The 18,544-nt window shown below is 46.9% G+C and overlaps 10 protein-coding genes and 1 non-coding gene across 11 annotated transcripts; 7 read left to right on the top strand and 4 right to left on the bottom strand.

The window, feature by feature from the left end:
* The first annotated feature begins 175 nt into the window (after positions 1 to 175).
* KNAG0Ctrna9R lies at positions 176 to 248 on the top strand. Its single transcript has one exon. It is a non-coding gene; the product is annotated as a tRNA-Arg (tRNA).
* A 180-nt stretch (positions 249 to 428) lies between these two features.
* Positions 429 to 2,438, bottom strand: GSH1 (glutamate--cysteine ligase; the record flags this gene model as incomplete). Its single annotated transcript, XM_022606856.1, has 1 exon — positions 429 to 2,438. The coding sequence occupies one exon, from the start codon at positions 2,436 to 2,438 to the stop codon at positions 429 to 431; it is 2,010 nt and encodes a 669-aa protein (XP_022463510.1).
* Positions 2,439 to 2,547: 109 nt separating this feature from the next.
* Positions 2,548 to 3,069, top strand: KNAG0C01520 (uncharacterized protein; the record flags this gene model as incomplete). The annotated part of the gene is made up of 1 exon (XM_022606857.1): positions 2,548 to 3,069. The coding sequence occupies one exon, from the start codon at positions 2,548 to 2,550 to the stop codon at positions 3,067 to 3,069; it is 522 nt and encodes a 173-aa protein (XP_022463511.1).
* Positions 3,070 to 3,651: 582 nt separating this feature from the next.
* On the top strand, positions 3,652 to 6,438 carry SAP190 (Sap190p; the record flags this gene model as incomplete). Its single annotated transcript, XM_022606858.1, has 1 exon — positions 3,652 to 6,438. The coding sequence occupies one exon, from the start codon at positions 3,652 to 3,654 to the stop codon at positions 6,436 to 6,438; it is 2,787 nt and encodes a 928-aa protein (XP_022463512.1).
* A 157-nt stretch (positions 6,439 to 6,595) lies between these two features.
* NTR2 (Ntr2p) lies at positions 6,596 to 7,486 on the top strand (the record flags this gene model as incomplete). The annotated part of the gene is made up of 1 exon (XM_022606859.1): positions 6,596 to 7,486. One exon carries the CDS (start codon positions 6,596 to 6,598, stop codon positions 7,484 to 7,486), a length of 891 nt encoding a protein of 296 aa, XP_022463513.1.
* An 88-nt stretch (positions 7,487 to 7,574) lies between these two features.
* On the bottom strand, positions 7,575 to 9,203 carry ALY1 (Aly1p; the record flags this gene model as incomplete). The annotated part of the gene is made up of 1 exon (XM_022606860.1): positions 7,575 to 9,203. The coding sequence occupies one exon, from the start codon at positions 9,201 to 9,203 to the stop codon at positions 7,575 to 7,577; it is 1,629 nt and encodes a 542-aa protein (XP_022463514.1).
* Positions 9,204 to 9,695: 492 nt separating this feature from the next.
* On the bottom strand, positions 9,696 to 10,103 carry VPS51 (Vps51p; the record flags this gene model as incomplete). Its single annotated transcript, XM_022606861.1, has 1 exon — positions 9,696 to 10,103. The coding sequence occupies one exon, from the start codon at positions 10,101 to 10,103 to the stop codon at positions 9,696 to 9,698; it is 408 nt and encodes a 135-aa protein (XP_022463515.1).
* Positions 10,104 to 10,644: 541 nt separating this feature from the next.
* On the top strand, positions 10,645 to 13,017 carry KNAG0C01570 (uncharacterized protein; the record flags this gene model as incomplete). The annotated part of the gene is made up of 1 exon (XM_022606862.1): positions 10,645 to 13,017. One exon carries the CDS (start codon positions 10,645 to 10,647, stop codon positions 13,015 to 13,017), a length of 2,373 nt encoding a protein of 790 aa, XP_022463516.1.
* A 312-nt stretch (positions 13,018 to 13,329) lies between these two features.
* Positions 13,330 to 15,009, top strand: HEL1 (E3 ubiquitin-protein ligase HEL1; the record flags this gene model as incomplete). Its single annotated transcript, XM_022606864.1, has 1 exon — positions 13,330 to 15,009. The coding sequence occupies one exon, from the start codon at positions 13,330 to 13,332 to the stop codon at positions 15,007 to 15,009; it is 1,680 nt and encodes a 559-aa protein (XP_022463517.1).
* Positions 15,010 to 15,234: 225 nt separating this feature from the next.
* Positions 15,235 to 16,860, bottom strand: MIC60 (Mic60p; the record flags this gene model as incomplete). Its single annotated transcript, XM_022606865.1, has 1 exon — positions 15,235 to 16,860. One exon carries the CDS (start codon positions 16,858 to 16,860, stop codon positions 15,235 to 15,237), a length of 1,626 nt encoding a protein of 541 aa, XP_022463518.1.
* A 773-nt stretch (positions 16,861 to 17,633) lies between these two features.
* YPT52 (Rab family GTPase YPT52) lies at positions 17,634 to 18,278 on the top strand (the record flags this gene model as incomplete). Its single annotated transcript, XM_022606866.1, has 1 exon — positions 17,634 to 18,278. One exon carries the CDS (start codon positions 17,634 to 17,636, stop codon positions 18,276 to 18,278), a length of 645 nt encoding a protein of 214 aa, XP_022463519.1.
* Between the last annotated feature and the right edge of the window lie 266 nt (positions 18,279 to 18,544).

Genomic DNA, 18,544 nt, shown 5'->3' on the forward strand with positions numbered 1-18,544 from the left:
AAAGAAGAAAGACTTGTTTTCCTTGGAGCTCACTTTAGAGTATTTTAATATTGCAGATGGACTGTTGTATCTGTCACAAAATGAACCGTGGACGGCCGTCCCCTGGTCAGTTGACGTTTTACGTTGTTTTGGTAATTATATTGATCCCAAAAAATTTAAATTTTGAAATTTCTTGTTCCTCGTGGCCCAATGGTCACGGCGTCTGGCTACGAACCAGAAGATTCCAGGTTCGAGTCCTGGCGGGGAAGAAATATTTTTTTTGGTTTTGACCATTGCGGCGGGTAATGCTTACAAATCCGGCCGTATAGACAAATTTCACCTAACAGCATAAACCTCGTAGCGATTGGAACAAGTTGAGGTGATCTGGTTCAGTTGACCTTGCAATGAAAGTGTGATAAATATGTGTCTTTTATAACATGGAATATTTATTATAATCGGTTTTGAAGTAAATATTCTGAGATTTCTTGACCGAAGAAGCCTGTGATTTCGTCGTTGGAGTTATCGAGGTTGGTTATTCTCTCTGCGAGGAGAATCAAATCGTAATTGATCAACTCGGAGACTCTTGAATCCTGTTTATAATCGGAGTGGTTCAGGATAAAATGTCTCATGTATCGGGCGGTTGAAGGTAGCTCCCCGCTGGCTCTCTTGGATATTAGTGCGAGGTAGTAGTACAGCCTCTTGTGCGTCACTGACGTTTTCAGTTCCTGCCAGTCTTTATCAATCAGATTTCTATAACTTAAGATCGGGTTGATAAAATTCGAAAAGATACCGTTCGATGCACTGTGGAAGATTTCGTCTATACTGCAGAGCGACGTGTCTGGAGATTCCGTGTTGAATTTCTTCTTCCAATGGAATTTGTCCCCTCTCACTGAGTCCCTGTTATGTGCAATATGCATATTTTCCCAGACTTTCGACATCATCAGGTATGGGTTGAGATTATCCGAGAAAGTCAGTACTGCGTCGACAACGAGGTATAGGAACGTCGCAAAAGCAGCGTTCTCGAAATCCGTCAACTGTACCTCCAGTGGTCTGAACTCTACTCTCCAACCGGGGGCCTTTTTGTTACTGGGGACAGCCTTTTGCGTTGGTGGTTTGAACCTTAGAGTCTGCCAGTTTGTTGACTGTAAGTTTTCGAAATGGTTCGTGGACGTTTCTCTATCCTGGTTGATACTTTCCTCGAAGATGGACACTGAGTCTCTAATGAACAAGTGGGCGAAATGTTTCGCCAAGTCGTAGTCCAACGGTGCGATATCGTTCTCCAACAACCTCTTCAAGACGGTCGTATTAACGGGGACGTTTGCGTCGTTGTAGGTCCTGTTGAAGAACTTGTTGTGCCCACCCAAAAACAGGTCCACGGCGCTGTACCGTGACTTCGGTATTCTCTGTAAATGTTTGCGGTCTCTCGGGGCAACACCACCACACCCGGCAATGTTGTACTGGGGCAACGCTGGTTCCTCGGATCTTTCCCATGGAGTCCTACAATCGACGGCGCCCGAGATGACGTTCCACCTGACGTCCTGGTCCGCGAGCCACCCCTTGAACACGGGTGCCGCTGCCGACAGCGAGAGCAAGACTGGAGCGAAGTTCACCAGTGAGTCGTACAAGAACCTAGCCTTTTCTATATTTGGTGCCTGGTACGTCATCTGCAGACAGGAGGACCCCATACCGAACCCCATGGCGTCCATGTAGATATGCCCTGGTTTCGAGACCTCTGCGGCCTCCATATCCTCTGGCACGAACCAATCCCTGGGGTAAATCGAGGTATCGTGCTTGGGGGTCTTTTCGTCCTTGTACATTGGGATATTGATGCACACTTTTTCACCCCGCCTGGTTCTGATATTCGCCGTCAAAGTGGGGAAACGGACGTGTCTGTTAATAATCTCATCTGGCAGGAACAGGGACCTGGAGGCACTGTTCTTGTGATTCCACGGGTTTGGAATGTTGATGAAGTTGTCTGTACCGAGTCTCGGGAACGACGTCAACGAAAGAACGACGTACCGGGTATGTTTCTCTGCACTGTTAAACTTCGACAGTTTGTAGTCTGCAATTTTCCTTCTCTGCGCCATGTTATATTCGACGTACGACTCGTCAGCGAGCCCATGGTAGGGCACACCGGGAGTAGCCTCGATCATGTACCTCCCGTACTCCGGGTGGAACTCCACGTTGTGCTCCTTACACAGCAACTTACTGCTTGGGTCGGTGTTCAATTCCGTGAGCACGTAGTCGTGCACCACGTCGACCATGGCGTTTGAATTCCCGTTATCCACCTCCACCATCATGTACTCCAGTTCGTCCCCCCAGTACAGCGGGTCATTATCTCTCTTGCCGGCCTTCTGGAACACGTACAGCAGTTGTTCTATGCCCTCTGTCCTGATATGTTCCGAGTACCTCCTCGCCTCATCCCAGCACAGCGGAGTCCCCGCTGCCAGCAATCCCATCAGCAGTATATTCCAGAGCCAAGCGAAGACAGCACCAAGCTTTGCTGCAGTATACGAGGAAGCAGAGAACTAGAAAAAAAAAACTACCGAGAGGCAAGGAAGAAAGACGATGCCCTGCAATATAGTATATATATATCAGGCAAAACGTGTGGGACAAAGGGATGAAAAAGCAGAAGATAAGCCAAGTGCCAGAACAGAACTCTCGGAACCGTCAACCACCCGTGGCCGCGGCTGCAGCTACTGCAGCCGCGCGCTCTGTGCACCGAGGCTGCCACAGCAGCTCTTACTAAGCAGCTGCTGTGGCAGCCACAGTTTGCAGCGCAGCGCGCGGTGCGAGGGGTGCCCGTGGACCTCGTGCGGGACGGCATTCCGCACGAGGTTTTGTGTTACCCGGAGTGCTTTGTTTTTTGCACAGTGGAGGGGGGAACACAGTACAGCACCGTTGTCTATATACCTTTTGGACAGAGCGTGGCACTGCAAGTGCTGTCACAGTCTGCGGGAACTGCCCACCACTGTCACTGTTATCCCGGTTGGGCAACTACTACACAACAAGAAATGCTCGTGTGTGTGTGTGTGTGTGTTTAGCACTATCCCATCACGTGCAATCCCGCAGTCACGTGATATGGTCTAGAGCAGTGCGTGTCACACGGTGCCGGCGGTGCCGCACCGCTGCTCCACAGTTGCCCCGGGGCGGCCGTGTGGAGTGACTTGCTGGCTGGCGGTCCGTCTCGAGAGGGAGAGGGTCCCTTTCTAGTTTTGGTTATGTAGCTTGTTCCTGTGCGGTACGCCTTGCACCGGTTCTTGAGATAGCAGTGCTCGTAGAGACGTACCCTCCACGACACTCGCCTGATATATCGGGTCTCGCTGTGTTCGAAAATTTTCTGTTTTTTTTCTTTCTCGTCCAGAATTTTTTTGCTTCCTCTTCCTCGATATTTTTCGATATTTTTCAGTTGGAATTTTAATCACCAGATTTTTAGGCGGGGGACGTCAGGATCGTTAAGTGGTTCTGCAGCACACACACACACACACACACCTAAGGGCTGCTGCGCAGGTCTCTTTCTAGTTGTTGGCTTACATTCTGGAAAGAAAGGGAATACCCAGACTCATAGCTACTATTCCCCCACATTGTTTTCTATTAATTAATTATTCGCATTTTAATTTGCATTGGGTGGCTCACACTATAATTTAATAAGACTCACTGCCCTGCCACACCATGTCTGGGTCGTTTTGGAAGTTCGGCCAGGACTACTCCATGGAGTCCAACGTGTCACAACTGCTGAATAGAGCGTTCGTCAAGAAACCACCACAGCAGGGTGACGGTGAAGAAAGTGTTTCACCGAAATCGGAGGAGGAGGTCGATGACTACGAGCCAAACCTGGATATACTGGACGATCTCGTCGACGACGAGGAGCTCTACACGGAGCTCATGTGCTCCAATTTCAAACTGATCGTGTACTTCAAGTACCCGGCAGTCCTCGATAAACTCATCGACTACGTCACAAACGAGAAGTTCCTGAGGGATTCCCGTGGCGTCGGAAACCTGGTGGAGCCGTCGGAGAACAGCAGCGTCACAGATCTTAACCAGGAGGTCATCGTCCTCTCGGAGGATGAACAGAGGGATAACTTGCAATCACTCGAGGAGGAGAGGGAGAGGGATAACTCGGATGCAGGGTCAGACGTCTCAGAGGAGACAAGCGTCACTCTGCCCCCGGAGTCAGAGGAGCAAGTAGAGTCCAGGAGGGCGCGGATGGCCGCGGAGGTCCTCTCAGCGGACGTCTGGCAGATCTCAACGGCAATTATAGACAACCACGCCTTGCTAGACAAGATCTGGGCCATGATCAATAACCTGGACTCCGAGATCTCAGTCGTCGTCTCGACCTACTTTATGAAGATCAACGAGAGATTACTCGACACAAATATAAATAAAATGATCGCTTTCATCCTGGAGAAGGGGAACCTCGTAGATGAGTTCCTCAAACATATCGATAACCCGTCGCTAATGGATTTCCTACTGAAAGTGATCTCGACAGATAAAGCGGACTCCCCGACAGGGGTGATCTCTCACCTGAGGGATCAGGACTTCATCGGGAAACTACTAGACCTATTGGATTCAGATAAACACGACGACTCGATACAGTCCGCGGCCGCAGATTTCATCAAGGCGTTTGTCACTCTCAGTGCCAATTCAAACAACGAAATCTCAATGGGCATCGGCCCGAACGAACTCACGAGACAGCTCGTCTCAGAGCAAATGATAACACGACTGATCACAACGATGCTGAAGGGCGGCACCTCGCTCAGCAACGGTGTCGGCATCATCATCGAGCTGATCCGCAAGAATAACTCCGATTACGATTTCATACAGGTGCTGTACACCACTTTGGAGACGCATCCACCATGTGACAGAGACCCAATACATCTGACGTACCTGATCAAGATCTTTGCACAGTACATGCCGCAATTCGCAAAATTGTTGGAGTCCCTAAAGAGGACGGGCATGTTGACACCGTTTGGGTCCATCGAACCATTGGGGTTCGAGAGATTCAAGATTTGTGAGTTAGTCGCAGAACTGTTACATTGCTCTAACATGACGCTCTTAAATGAATCGAACGGTGAAGCCTCCACAAGGCAGAGAGACCTCGTGCGGTTACAAACGTTGTACCCTGATGAATACCCAGAGGAGAAAATTAGTGAAGAACTCGCTAACTTGTCCTTGAAGGACACTACTAAAAGCGATTCTCAGAAATTGGGAGCCGATGCGGGGCGCAATACTGGCGAACAGAGCTCAGAGGATTACGAACAATCGTTGGAGATATACCCAAACGATGTCATTAGCAATTCTGAAGAGTTGGAAGCTAAACTACGCGAGTCCAATATCCCCGGCGACAACTTAAAGATTTCACTCCTGGATACAGGGATACTCAGATACATCATTGGTATGTTTTTCAAGTTTGAGTGGAACAATTTCCTCCATAACGTTGTCTTCGATATCGTGCAGCAAATCTTCAATGGACCCTTGAAGTCCGGGTATAACAGATTCCTACTGTCGGATCTGTTGAGTAACGCGAGACTGACGGATAAAATCATCGAGGGTGACTTGAAATGTATTGAGTACGAAAAGGAGGAGGGGACCCGTTTGGGCTACATGGGCCATCTGACGTTGATTGCGGAGGAAGTCGCGAAATTTGTAGAGTACATCGATGAAATGAAGGTCACATTCTCTGATTTCGGTATACTAGACGTACTGACCGAGGAAAAATGGCAGGAATTCATGGATACGACGCTGGCGGAGACAAGGGAAAAGTATAACACTGTTCTTGGCGATTTCGTCATTGAAGAGGATGAGGAGGAAAAGGGCATGCGTGAGGAGGCCAGCGAGCAAGGAATGCCCCCCGCGGACGGGGATATGAACCCGCAAGACGAGGACTTTGACTACTATCAAGAAAACATCGATGGAACCCACAACCAGTACGATTACATTGAAAACGAAAATGATGAGCACAACCAGGATACGGATGACTACTACGAGTATGAAGATGCCTCCGGACACAAGACTGTTCTAGACCTAAGTAACAAAGAACATGAACAGGAAGATGGCGAGGAGAATGGCACGGAGAATGGCGGCGAAAACAATGAATACCACGATTCTGTAGAGGACCCACCGGCTCTGTCTTCTCCGAAACCTTCTCGACCATACATCGACAACATGTATCGTCAAAACGGTAATACGCATAGCGATGACGACGAGGATGACTACGTCGATCCCAACGACGATGGCCAATCGTACGCAAAGCCAGATCACCCGCTGTACAATGATTTAATTCTGCCAACTTCCACGAAACTGCATGTAAATTCCGGGACGGACAGTGATACGGAGAAAAATGATGGGACGGACGATGCATCGGACGATGATTCCGACGGATCCGACGACGAAATCGGGTATTCGCTGTGCAGATCCGCAACGATAGAAAACACAGACTTTTCATCAAACAACATTTAATTCTTCCATCTAATCATACCATCATCTCAATAATACATAATAATACTTTGTAACTATTTTTTTCTTCTTGCACAATTTCAAAGCATCTTTAACTATTTTAGCAGTTGGTGGTTAGCCGTATCATAAAGAACAGTTATGGGGGCACAGAAAACAGGTTATGGCTTTGAAGAAGAGAAGTAAGATAAAATTACCGGCCTTAGTGAACGATGACGAAGATGATGATTATAAAAAGCAGACTAGTAACACTCTACTCCCGCAACTAAGCGAGAGCGACGATGAAAATGACAATGCAGATGTAACAATTAAGCTCGAGAAGAGCAGAGCCAGAAGAAATAAACTTCGAGCCACTTTTGAAACACAGGACAGAGTACCTGAACCATCGAGTAATATACTTTACCATGATGAGATCGACCTTTTGAAACAGAAAAAAGAGAGGAAGGATGATACTCAAGAAGTAGTCTTGAACATGGAGGACATGGTCGAAAGAGGCGACATTTCTGATACCGAAGTTGTGTCCCCCAACAACGAGAAGATTAGACCGAAGACAAATGTACAATTGGAGGAAACGAAATATTTCAAAATGCTCAATTCTGAAGACAAGTCTGACATCATAGACACAATAAATCGACAAGGTGGAGTAGAAAAAGATAATGAAAGAGACGACATTGCTGATTTCGTGATGACAGAGTTTGAGGATGAGCGACTAGCCTTAACTTCCAAAGAATTACGAAGGCAAGTGGAGCTCAAAAGAAGACTTATCAAGGAAACCCTGCAGAACGATGAGCATGGTTCTTCGGATGAGCAAGAATGGGAGGAGCACGTTTTAGAGAAGAATCAAGTGAAGCTTGATCAGGGGCTGAAATTGCCCGAGTTGAGCGAACTTGATGAGAAAGATATAAACGAGGATATTGACACCCTTCTTAAGCGGCAAAATGTGAAGCTGGACCGAGTAAAGTTACAAAACAAACATGCACAAGAAGAGTACCACACTCTAGAAAAGGAAAGAGATACTCTACTGGACTCATTGAATAGCATTTCATTCACTTAGCATACATGTTTAGGTATATGAGAGAGAGAAGAAAAGCAGAGCATAGGCCATCAGCTTTTACCTCTTGCTGAACTAGTTTATGGGGGACCTAGTTGTTCAGAGGGATCGGCATCCCAGAGTGTTCCTCTACGTTGAACAACGTTGCCATATCTTCCTCCCCATCCTGCAAAGGTAACGTGTGTTTTATTACCTGAATATGGTTGGCTTCAGTGAGTGTTGAACTAGTCGTTCTTCTCTTCCGTTTGGCGTAGTTTGGCACAAACTCTATCTTGTACCTGCTCCATTGTGCTGCCAAGTCTTCATCAACAGTGTCATCCCAGTGTGTTGTCGTTGTTTCTTTAGAAATGTGGTCGTTTGCCATTAGCATTGATTCATCGTACGATGGCGGTGCGATATCCGTCTTTGGGTCATTAATGAGAAGCGAAAATGGGTCCGAGTCGTCTGAATCGATTATAGCGGTCTCCGATTCGTTTCTTGCAGATTTCGGAACAGCCTGCGCCGTGGTCAATCCCTGCGGTAGCACCCTTGGTTGATATATGTTTGACAAGAATTTGGGTGTTTTCAGGAGAGGTTCCGAGCGCCGTTTGGTTGTGTGTACTAACCTTGTTACATTGCTTGGGTTTGAACCGGGCACTACCACGACGTTCGGTATTGTTACATCCGTGGAGAAGACATCTGGGGATAATATTGCAGTCTGATAAATCTCCTTCGGGAAACGTCTATTAGATGAGTGGAACTGTTGGTCAGTTGCGTTGCTGTTGCGAACTGTTGTATCGTATCTGGGTGGCAGGATGTTTGCATGGGAGCAAAGTTTATTTACTAGTTGAATCGGGGTATCCACTGTAACTTCAAAATGTTTCCTCTCGTCTGAGATCATCTTTGAGATCCTCAGCGATACTTGTAACCAGTGATTAATCTCGACCTCTCTCGAGTTCGTATCTGGGTGGAATTGTTTGAAGCTGTTGAATATCTGTGGCACGTATACGTCGTACTCGAACAGTTTGTTCGCGAGACACGTTTGACCGTTCCCGTCCCCGTTGTTGGTGTCACCTTCATCCTCCTGTAACAGGTTCCCATAACTTTTCACCTCATTCTTCGGCCTTCTCTTGAAGAAGTCCAGTACGCCATTCGTGTCGTTTTCAGGTCCATTATGTTCCAACAACAGGTATTTGTTCTGGGGCCCTCTCCTGTGGAATTCCTTATCTGCATCTGCCCTCCGTGGTATGTACCTGTAATTGATGGTTTCAGTGAGGTAGATTCTGACTCTATGTAGATGCACCTTTTCGATGGGCATTGCGTACACGGATATGGGCAAGTAGGCGTCTAGCAGTGCGGATTTCGAGGAAACGGTGATCTCGTAGAAGAGAGAGTCCTTCCAGTTCTTTGCGATCACTATTGGTTCTGTATCAGCTAGTGAGTCCTCGTGTGGGGACCGGACCACCTGGACGGGCACCTTCCCGCAGAGTGGTTTCCGCTTATGTGGTTTCCATATCTCTAGGGACAAGTTGTACTTCGTCTGTGCATAGTCAACTCTCACGGATTCCTGCGCTGTCGGTGGGACGACGTACTCGAAGTAGTAACTATAGTTCCTCCCCGCTGTGAGCAGAGTCTCACTACTCACAAACTCCCATCTGTGTCGCAGTATCGTCTTAATCTGTTGTTGCTGCTGCTGTCTCAGTTCAAGGTCCCTCGAATGTGCGAACTCTGGCCAGCTCATCTCCAGTTGTCCCAGAAACTCCAAGTTCACCCGTTGCACGGCCACGTCCCTTGTTGGGCATATATGGAGTGTACCTCTGAGCACCGCTGAGGGATCTGCCTGGGACCGGGGGACCCGCCGTCCTTTACGAAGAGCACGTTTTCCGCGAGCTCGATGTACGCCCTGAGCGTAGAGCTCTGGCACACGGGTACGCCGTACTGCTGCAGCTCACCATCATAACCCGGGAGCAACATGTGTCTACTACAGCTAGTGATAAGCACCCACCCACGCACAGCCCTCGAATAAAGGGTGCAACTACATAGACTCCACACTCATTCAAACATAGCATATATATATGTATGTATGTATGTATGTACGTACGTGCGATATGCTTGCACTTGTTATCGCAACGCATCCATTACTATCAAGTCGACGACAGCGTCGCGATAAGCATCTCCAGTTAATGTCCCCCGCACAGCAACCAACCAAAAGTGGCAGATAAGAGCTTCGCGGTCACTCGGCACAGCCGTGCAACTGCCGGACAAGCTCTTGGGGACCGTCCGCTGCGACGAACCCCTGCAGAAGCGCGTTCACCTGCGCGAGGTCGCAGTAGTTGTCGTAGATGGTGCTCTTGATCGAGTTGTGCGTCTCGTTCTCGCGGCCGAGCAGCGTGTTGTGCAGCGCGACGAGCTGCCTGAACGTTTGCGTGCTCGCGTCCGTGTCGTCGTGGTCCGTGCTGGCTTCGCTGTTCGGTGCTGATGCTGGTGGCGGTGCCAGCTCTGGCGCCGGCTGGACAGTGTGGGGCGCCGGAGTTGGCTCGCGCTGCTCGGGGGTCGCCCGGTATTGCGACAGCAGCAGCTCCCGGTCCCGCGTGAGCCGTGCAACGCGCAGCGACTTCTTGTGGGTGATCTGCTCCGCCATGACCGTGCGATGCGAGACCGTGGTCGGAGCCGTGAAGCGAGAGCTGGCGTGCCCCGCAGTGAAGTGAATCCGGCTCTTCAGCTCTTCGAGAAAATAAAAATAAAGTGGGAAGGAAGAGGGGCACAGCACAAATTCGCGCAGTTTGGGACGACGTTGGGACTTGGAACTGGTCTACAAAGCAGACTGGACAGACGCTAGTGACCTGGTGGACGGGGATTGTATCTAGTATTTACCAGCAGTCTATATCAGAGGAGGATTCTTTTGCTTTGACTCGTTTTGTTTTGTTTCGTTTAGCTTTTAGGTACATTCACGGGAATCTCTCGTACTGCTCTGCTAATTTTTGGAATTGTCAACATTGGAACAGGTGCACACACCGGAAAGTTCACTATACAATTACCCTAGCTTACACGCTGCTTCAAGTTGTGCTTTCTTTTTGGGCATTTTATCTGAAGTTATCATCAATTGGATATTGTCAGATCCAATTATTTGCACCCAGCTTACTGCTATTTTGCTCGCTTGATTCACTCACCAAGAGATCGACATGTTCAAAAGCTTCTTTGGGTCGAAGGAACCCACTCTCTCGAGGGAGGAAATGACAAAAGTCGTTTTGAAGCAGGCGCACGATTTCGAGATCGCGCTGAAGGCAATGGACTACGTCCTCGACGACAGGGCCGAGCAGGGGCTCTACCTCTTGGAACAACAGAGGAAGCAGCTCACACAGGACCCCAATGCCGACGAAACGATTAATATCCTCGCTAGAGGTGTCATCGAGTTCTTAGAGGCCACACTGTCATTCGAGATCAAAGAGATGAAAATCGCATCAGAGACACTAGGTAAAGCGGAACAGTTGTCCCTCAAGTCAAAGGCTCGCGTGGAGAAGGAGAAGATTAAGAGTAGCTCCGTATACCCGCCAGGTACTCTGTACGCAGTCACATACACGGAGTCCTGCCTGCTGCATGCGCTGCTGATGCTCTTCAGCGAAAGCATGATGGAGGCAGCAAAGGCCGTGTTGAAGCTCAGAAAGGCGTACTACACTCTACAGGAGATCTTTGAAACCATAAAGAAGGCTAGGGAACAGGGCAAAAAAACCGCCTCTACCACCAACACCACGACAACGGGGAACGATTCCTCACAAAGAAGTCACTCGTCCTCCTCAGCTTCGTTCATTTCAATGGACGGTAAAGAGTTTGTGTCCGCTGATATCCCGTACAAACTCTCTCAGCAGGAGCAAAAGGACAAAGAAATCCTGGAGTACGCGGAACTGGTCCACACTATGAAGACTGCAAGGCTTTCAGGGGGCCACATCGACAATTCCCCAGCGATCAACAGACTTAGAGACGAGCTTGGCCTCGAGGCGTTGAACAACCTCCCAAGGGAAAGTGTTACGGAACACACGTACTTGTCTCACGACATCGATGACAGTCAGGCAACGGTAGACGAGTTCATCGACTCCGGTGTCAGCCTGTGTTTTGGTATCTTGCAAGTAGTGCTCTCTTTGCTCCCACCGGCTATCGGCGCAGTGTTGTCCGTTATCGGGTTCAAGGGGTCACGCGAGGAGGGGCTCAGATTGGTCTGGAGATCCACTAAGCAGAGAAACGTCCACGGCTGTATTGGCCTTTTGGCACTGATGTTCTACTACGACGGACCGTTCCAATTCACGGACGATGATTTCGACATCCCTGCAACAACATCGCCAACCCAACCATCGAGGCCAATGTCTCCCTCGTTGTCCCGGAAAAGCACGGAGGAAACGATCGGGTCCCGCTCAGCGGGTACGCGCTCAGTAACGTCCCAGTCCGACAGTAAAAAAATGACCAAGCTCTCCTCCGCGCAATCCTCGGCACACCAGCAACAGGAGGGAAACAGTGTGGATACCATGGACGAACCAACACTGCTGCATCCAGGGAAGATCCTGGAAAAGGCTCTGCTCCAGGCGAGAGCTTTGTTTCCAAACAGCGCTCTATGGTTGCTGAATGAGGCTCGCATGCTGTCCGGTAAAGGTAGACTGCGGGAGGCAGTCCAATTGATGGACTCCATTGATGTGAACCACATCCACATGAGACAGGTCAAAGTGTTGATGATCTTCGACCGTGCTATTACGTTGGTCCACCTCCACGAGTACGATAGGGCAGCAGACGACTTGTTGGCATTGATAGACATCAGTGACTGGTCGCACGCTCTATACACGTATTTTGCAGGGTGTTGTTACCTGGAGAACTGGAGAAGGTGCACCATGGGACTGATGGACGAGAAGAATTCAAAGGGTGCAGAGTGGTACAAGACTAACGCGACCAAATTGATATTCAGTGCGTCAGATCATTTGGGGAAGAAGACCTTCAAAGCGAAGAACTTACCGCTCGACAGATTCATGTTGAGGAAAGTGGAGCAGTTCCGCAGCATGCAAAAGAGTTTGAAATTGGACGACCCATTGGACGCGATTGCAACATCCCCTGTTCACGAACTGGCATACTTCTACAACGGGTACAACAGAATGACTCAAGACGGCCTACAGCTGACGATGAAGATGTTGACAGAATTCACCAACCCGGCTATCGAGGCGAAGAACCCGGACCAAGAGCTCATCAAGGACATCCTTGTCTCGTTGACTCTAAGAAGACTGGGCAAGATCCAGGAAGGCTGTGATATCCTTGACCAGAAGGTTCTTCCACAACTGTTCACCATGGAGTACGGGAAAGTGAAGTACGTCAAGAAGACGGAGGACCCATGGGCTTACCCAACTGCATTCTATGAGCGCGCTTTGTTCTGCTGGAAACTGAACGGAATGAACGATTTACCAGAGAGTAGAGAGTGGCTTGTGAGAGCACAGAACTATGCGGCCGATTACGAGTTAAGTACCCGTGTTGGGATGAAGATCAAAGCTGCCCTGGACAGAGTAGAACACTCTATGACTTAAACGTTTCTCTGGAGAGCCTTTTTTATTGAGATTTTTTATGCCATTATGCACATACAACAAGTACGTATATATATCGAAGTATAGATACATGCAACTTATCACTTGACGATCAGACTGCATACATACAGTTTAGCGGTACCATTTGCGGACTCCTACGCTGCTTCTTGAACTTGTTTCTGGTATACTACTTTCTCGTGCACGTGCACTGCTTCCCTCAATATTCGCTAGAAATGAACTGTTAATGCCAAAAGTTCCAAAGGAGAGTGTAGCCCTTGCATAGCGGAATATTCAGCACACACGCCGTAGCAAGCAATGCACACCGCCGCTGTAGATGCTGAACACGAATATGTGTATGAGGATGACTTTGATGGGAATAGTTTCGATGATACATCTGCTGAGAAATACACGGACATGGCAGCCGGGAAGAAACGCAACAGCATAATGAGTCAAGAGTCTGAGTTCGAGATCGATGACCAACTATACAGCGATGATGATGGTACTGACGCATATAATGACTATACCCTTGTAGAGCCTCTCAGTACAGTTTCTGCAAGAGAGCTGAATCAAGGAACAGTCCCCAACCTAAAATATGAATGCCTTACCGCACAAAGCATCTTTGAGAAGATGGTTGAACGAGTGAACCACTTAAAGCTTATATTTAACATTTGCACAGAAGACCTGCTAAGTTTGATGCAACATTTCGATTGGAACGAGGAGCGGCTATTGGAAAGCTGGACTGATAAGATGGACGATCTGCTGGTAGAAATAGGGCTTAAAAATGCATCAGAAACAGTATCTGGGACACAAATAGACGCTTCAAACGGTACAGAAACTGCTCGAACTTTGAACTTTCGAAACAACTTCTCATGCATGATCTGCTGTGAGGAGAAAACAACAAATACCTTTTCCCTTGAATGTGGACATGAATATTGTATCGATTGCTACAGACACTATGTTAACGATAAGCTGAACAGTGGGAACATTATATCATGTATAGGATGCTCGTTGGCACTGAAGAATGACGATATTGATAAAATAACGGGCTCTCCATCCTCCAAAAAACTAATGATGTCATCGATTAAGAGCTTTGTTCAGAAACACAATAAAAATTACAGATGGTGCCCGTTCACAGATTGCAACTATATTATACATCTAAAAGACACTTCCTCACTAGATGAATATGCAAGATTGCATTATTCGCCGTTTGTAAAATGCAGCGACTCCCACAGATTTTGTTTCAGCTGTGCTTTTGAAATACATGCCCCTGCCGATTGTAATGTGACAGCCTTATGGGTAAATAAGTCTCGGAAGGAATCCGCCAATTTGAATTGGGTATTATCAAATACGAAGGAATGTCCAAAGTGTTCTGTGAATATCGAAAAGGATGGTGGGTGCAACCATATGGTATGTTCGGGTTGCAAGTATGAATTTTGCTGGATTTGCGAACGAGATTGGACTCCTCATGGTAAAAGTTTCTATCAGTGCACTTTATACAAGAGTGACGATGACAAGAAAAATGCAAAGACATCACTGGAAGTGGCAGCAAAAACACTGAAAAAGTACACCTTCTACTACAAAATGTTCAATGCACAAGAAGAGTCAGCGAAGTTGGATTGGACTTTAGGGCAGGCAGTTGGGGCAAAAGTGCGCTTACTGCAAGAAAAAATGGGAGTTTCTTGGATAGAGGGACAATTTTTGGCAGAAAGCGTTCGAACGCTATATGAGGGGAGAACAGCTTTGAAGTGGTCCTTCGCAGTTGCGTATTATTCAGATGCATCGCATAATCTCACAAAGATTTTTGTGGATAACCAGAGCTTGTTATCTGCAGCGGTTGAGGATTTGTCCGAACTATTAGAGATAAAGGAACCCGCAAAAATCATGGACAGGAAAACAGATTTCTATAATAAGGCGGGATATGTTGAAAACAGAACATCTGCATTGATTGAATGTGGACGGGACCTATTATGCAAGGGTATATGTAAACCTGTCTAATTGAATGGGCTGTAACTCCTTTATGTTTCTAAACATATATGGAAACATCGTTCTCCTTTCGAATTCATTATATTTACATCGTCTATTCTCCTCTTATTCATTGCTGATTTCTAAAAGAACTCCGCTTCAGAGAGGACGGTAAGTATTTAAAAGGGATGCATTTGACTCTTTGTATAACAAGAATATTTATCGACTGGTGCTAGTGAATGTCAATGAGTAAATAAATTATGCTATTGTCTTCAATTCTGCCTCCAAAACGTCTAACAGGGACTCTGCCTCAAGCTTTCTTCTTGCCGCCTTTATCCACTCGTCACACAGCACACGCGGCCATCCTTGTAACTGTACTACGTCCTCGACTGCACTCTTTAGGTCCGACATCCCAATCTCGCTCTGAATCTTGGAGAATACTGCGTCCATATCGTTTTCTTCAGCGGAAACACCCTTTTTCGTAAATAAGAGGAAGGACATAACCTTAGCGGTTAAGTGACCCAAAATACCGGCATTTGGTGGAAGCAATGAGGCTGTTTTAAAGTCTTTCTCTAGCAAGCTCCACCTATTATACAATTGCTCGTTAGATAGGACTTTCTCATCGGTAGTAATCGCAAGCAATTCAGAGATAGCGACGTCGAGCAACTGGGGACTCTTCTTCTTTGAGTTGCAACGGCAGTTCTTATGATCACCACTATTCCCAGCACTACTACAGCATTTGCATTTTTTGGAGGTCGACGAAAGGATAGAAGCGATCATGTCCAAATGTTGAGCTTGACTACCGATGTCGATGCTATAGGAGTCCAATGAGGCCAGCTTCCCCTTCATCTTGCTCACTAAAGAAAACAGTTCTGTGATAGCGGTATCTCTCATCAGTCTTTGGTTTAAAGAATCAAGGATGGTAGCAAACTGATTTACCCTGTAGTCCAATTCCAGCAAGTTTTCCAGCTTACCGTTTCTCTCTCTTTCTAGTTTGGAAGTGATGATTTTATTGAATTCTTCTACCTGAGTGATGGACAAAAATGCGATCTCATTTGCATGTTTAGACTTTAGCTTGTCCTCGTTGGCCTTCAATCCTGTGGCTAGTGTTTCGGCAGCTCGTTCTTCCAATGCCTCTTTAAATTGGTTGAATTTTTCGTCGTATTTTGCTCTGATCTCTGAAGTTTTCGCTTCGACTTCTCCAGCAAACTTGTTGTCCAGCTCTTTCAGACGATCTTCTGTCCCGGATATTACGCGAGAGTCAATATTTTTGTCAAGCTCGCTGTCTAACTCGGTCAAATGAGAGAACAGCCCTTCAATAACCTGAGATAGCTCGTTCTTCTCCTTAGTTTTCAAGGGGATATCATGAACGTTCAGCATAGCAATCACAGCGTTCATGTTCTTCGCAACCTCCTTCAATCTGGGATCATCAATATTTTCTACGCCGTCAAACATAGAGAGATCCAAAGATCTTTTAGCGGGCTTCTCGGGAACGGGCCTTTGCGTTTTTTCCGGGGACTCTGGCCGGTATACGGGGATCCCCACCGTGCGTCCTGTGATAAAGCTACTATATTTATCCTTCAATCTCTCCCAGACCCTGCTCGGATCCAGATTCAAATCACCTCTGTTCTCATACAGCTTAATTGCAGATTCTCCATAGGGAACTCTATTCACGAAAAAATTGCCAAACTGCCCATTCCGTTCTGACAAAAGAACACCACCTCCATAAACCGAGAGTATAGAAACACCCAGTAGCAAACATGTGTTTCTAAACTTATGGCTCTTCTCGGACTCATTTGTGACTACTCCAGTGTTAATAGTGGAGTAACGAACCCTTTTCGAAACTGTTGCAATTGAGTTTCTTGGAATTGAAGTCTTCATCATATTTTTGCAACTATTCGCAAAAGGAGTACTTGCTCAAACCAAATAACAGCAATAAATACCGTGTAAATTCCCTTACTTCCCCAAACTCCAACTTCAAAGCCTTTCGTAGTGCTTGTTCAGTTGTCAAACGTCTAATTCTAGTTCCTTTAAATTTTTGAATATCTTATTATTCCCATTCTTTGATATGATTGGACAAAAAGCATACCTCGTCTGGATCTCCTCCTGCATGCGGTAAACCAATAGTCCACCCAGGTTTGAATAACAAGCACACTCACTCAGATGTTCACTGGCAACTTACGTGGCTCAAGGACCCCATCTTAGGACGTGTAGGAACCACCTCTCTCAAACACACCCTTCTTCGGGAATCTGAATACCGCATTGAGACAAGTAAGCCTAAAGGAGTAACTGTTACCATATTTGGGGAAACAAACCAAAACAGTAAATTGTTACTACTTTGGGAGACACATTTTGAAACAAGAAATTAATTACCATATTGGGACACAATGCTTAAAACAGGTAATTTTTACTATTTTGGGAAGTAGACATGGGCTGTGCAGCATTTCAGCGAAATTTAAAAAAAGGATTCAGAGCGAAGTGGCCTCCCTCTCTGTACGAGTTGAGAGCAACAGTGGACAGCCCTCGTTCGTATTTATACACAGGAACACACATTTCTGGGAAGGACTTACGTTACTTGGTTTGGAAGATAACTACTGTTTTTTTTTAGCCTGTGCATCCAATCATCATAATAATACATATACCATATACTCAACAGGATGTTACAATTCAAACTGGTACTACTGGGTGACTCGTCCGTTGGTAAGTCCTCTATAGTGCACCGTTTTGTGAAGGATACATTTGACGAGCTGCGGGAGTCGACGATTGGTGCGGCGTTTCTGTCGCAGACTATAAAAGTGGAGAGTGAGGACCAACAGGAGGTGGTTATCAAGTTTGAAATTTGGGACACGGCAGGGCAAGAGAGGTACAAATCTTTGGCCCCCATGTACTATAGAAACGCAAATGCTGCTCTGGTTGTCTACGACGTTACACAGGAGGATTCGCTGAATAAGGCTAAGGCGTGGGTGGAGGAGTTGAAGAATAAAGTGGGCGATGAGGATCTGGTCATTTTTCTCGTCGGTAACAAAGTTGATCTCTGCGAGGGGAGCGACAACGAGGATAAGAGGGCCGTCGCTGCGACTCTGGCCAAGCAGTACGCGGAGGATCAAGGGTTGATGTTCGATGAGGTCAGTGCTAAGACGGGACACGGCGTGAAAGAGGTGTTCCAAGCAATTGGACAGAGATTGTACGATACTAAGAAAGAGGAACTGGCGACGAGGCAGAGGGGGAATGGTAACGACGGCCAAGTCGACATCAATGTCCCAAGACCATCGACAAACGACACCACGGGCTGTTGTAGCTGAATCTCTATAAAGAAACAACCCTAAAACGTCACATATATAAGCAAAGTTATAGCGCAATAATATTAAACACCAAAAAAATACGTGTTCATCCGCGTTCTATGCTGTGTGAATCAGTTTAGATTTTACACCTAAGCGATAATGTTGAAGGGCACTAGACAGAGCAATGAATGAGAAAAAAAAGAAGAAACCGTTTACATTATAATATACATACGTACGAAGAAGAAAGTTGGAGGAGGGGGAAGCAGAGGAGATGATGAATTTACCTG

This window comes from Huiozyma naganishii, chromosome 3, assembly GCF_000348985.1.
Source record: "Huiozyma naganishii CBS 8797 chromosome 3, complete genome".
Taxonomy (NCBI): Eukaryota; Fungi; Ascomycota; class Saccharomycetes; order Saccharomycetales; family Saccharomycetaceae; genus Huiozyma; species Huiozyma naganishii.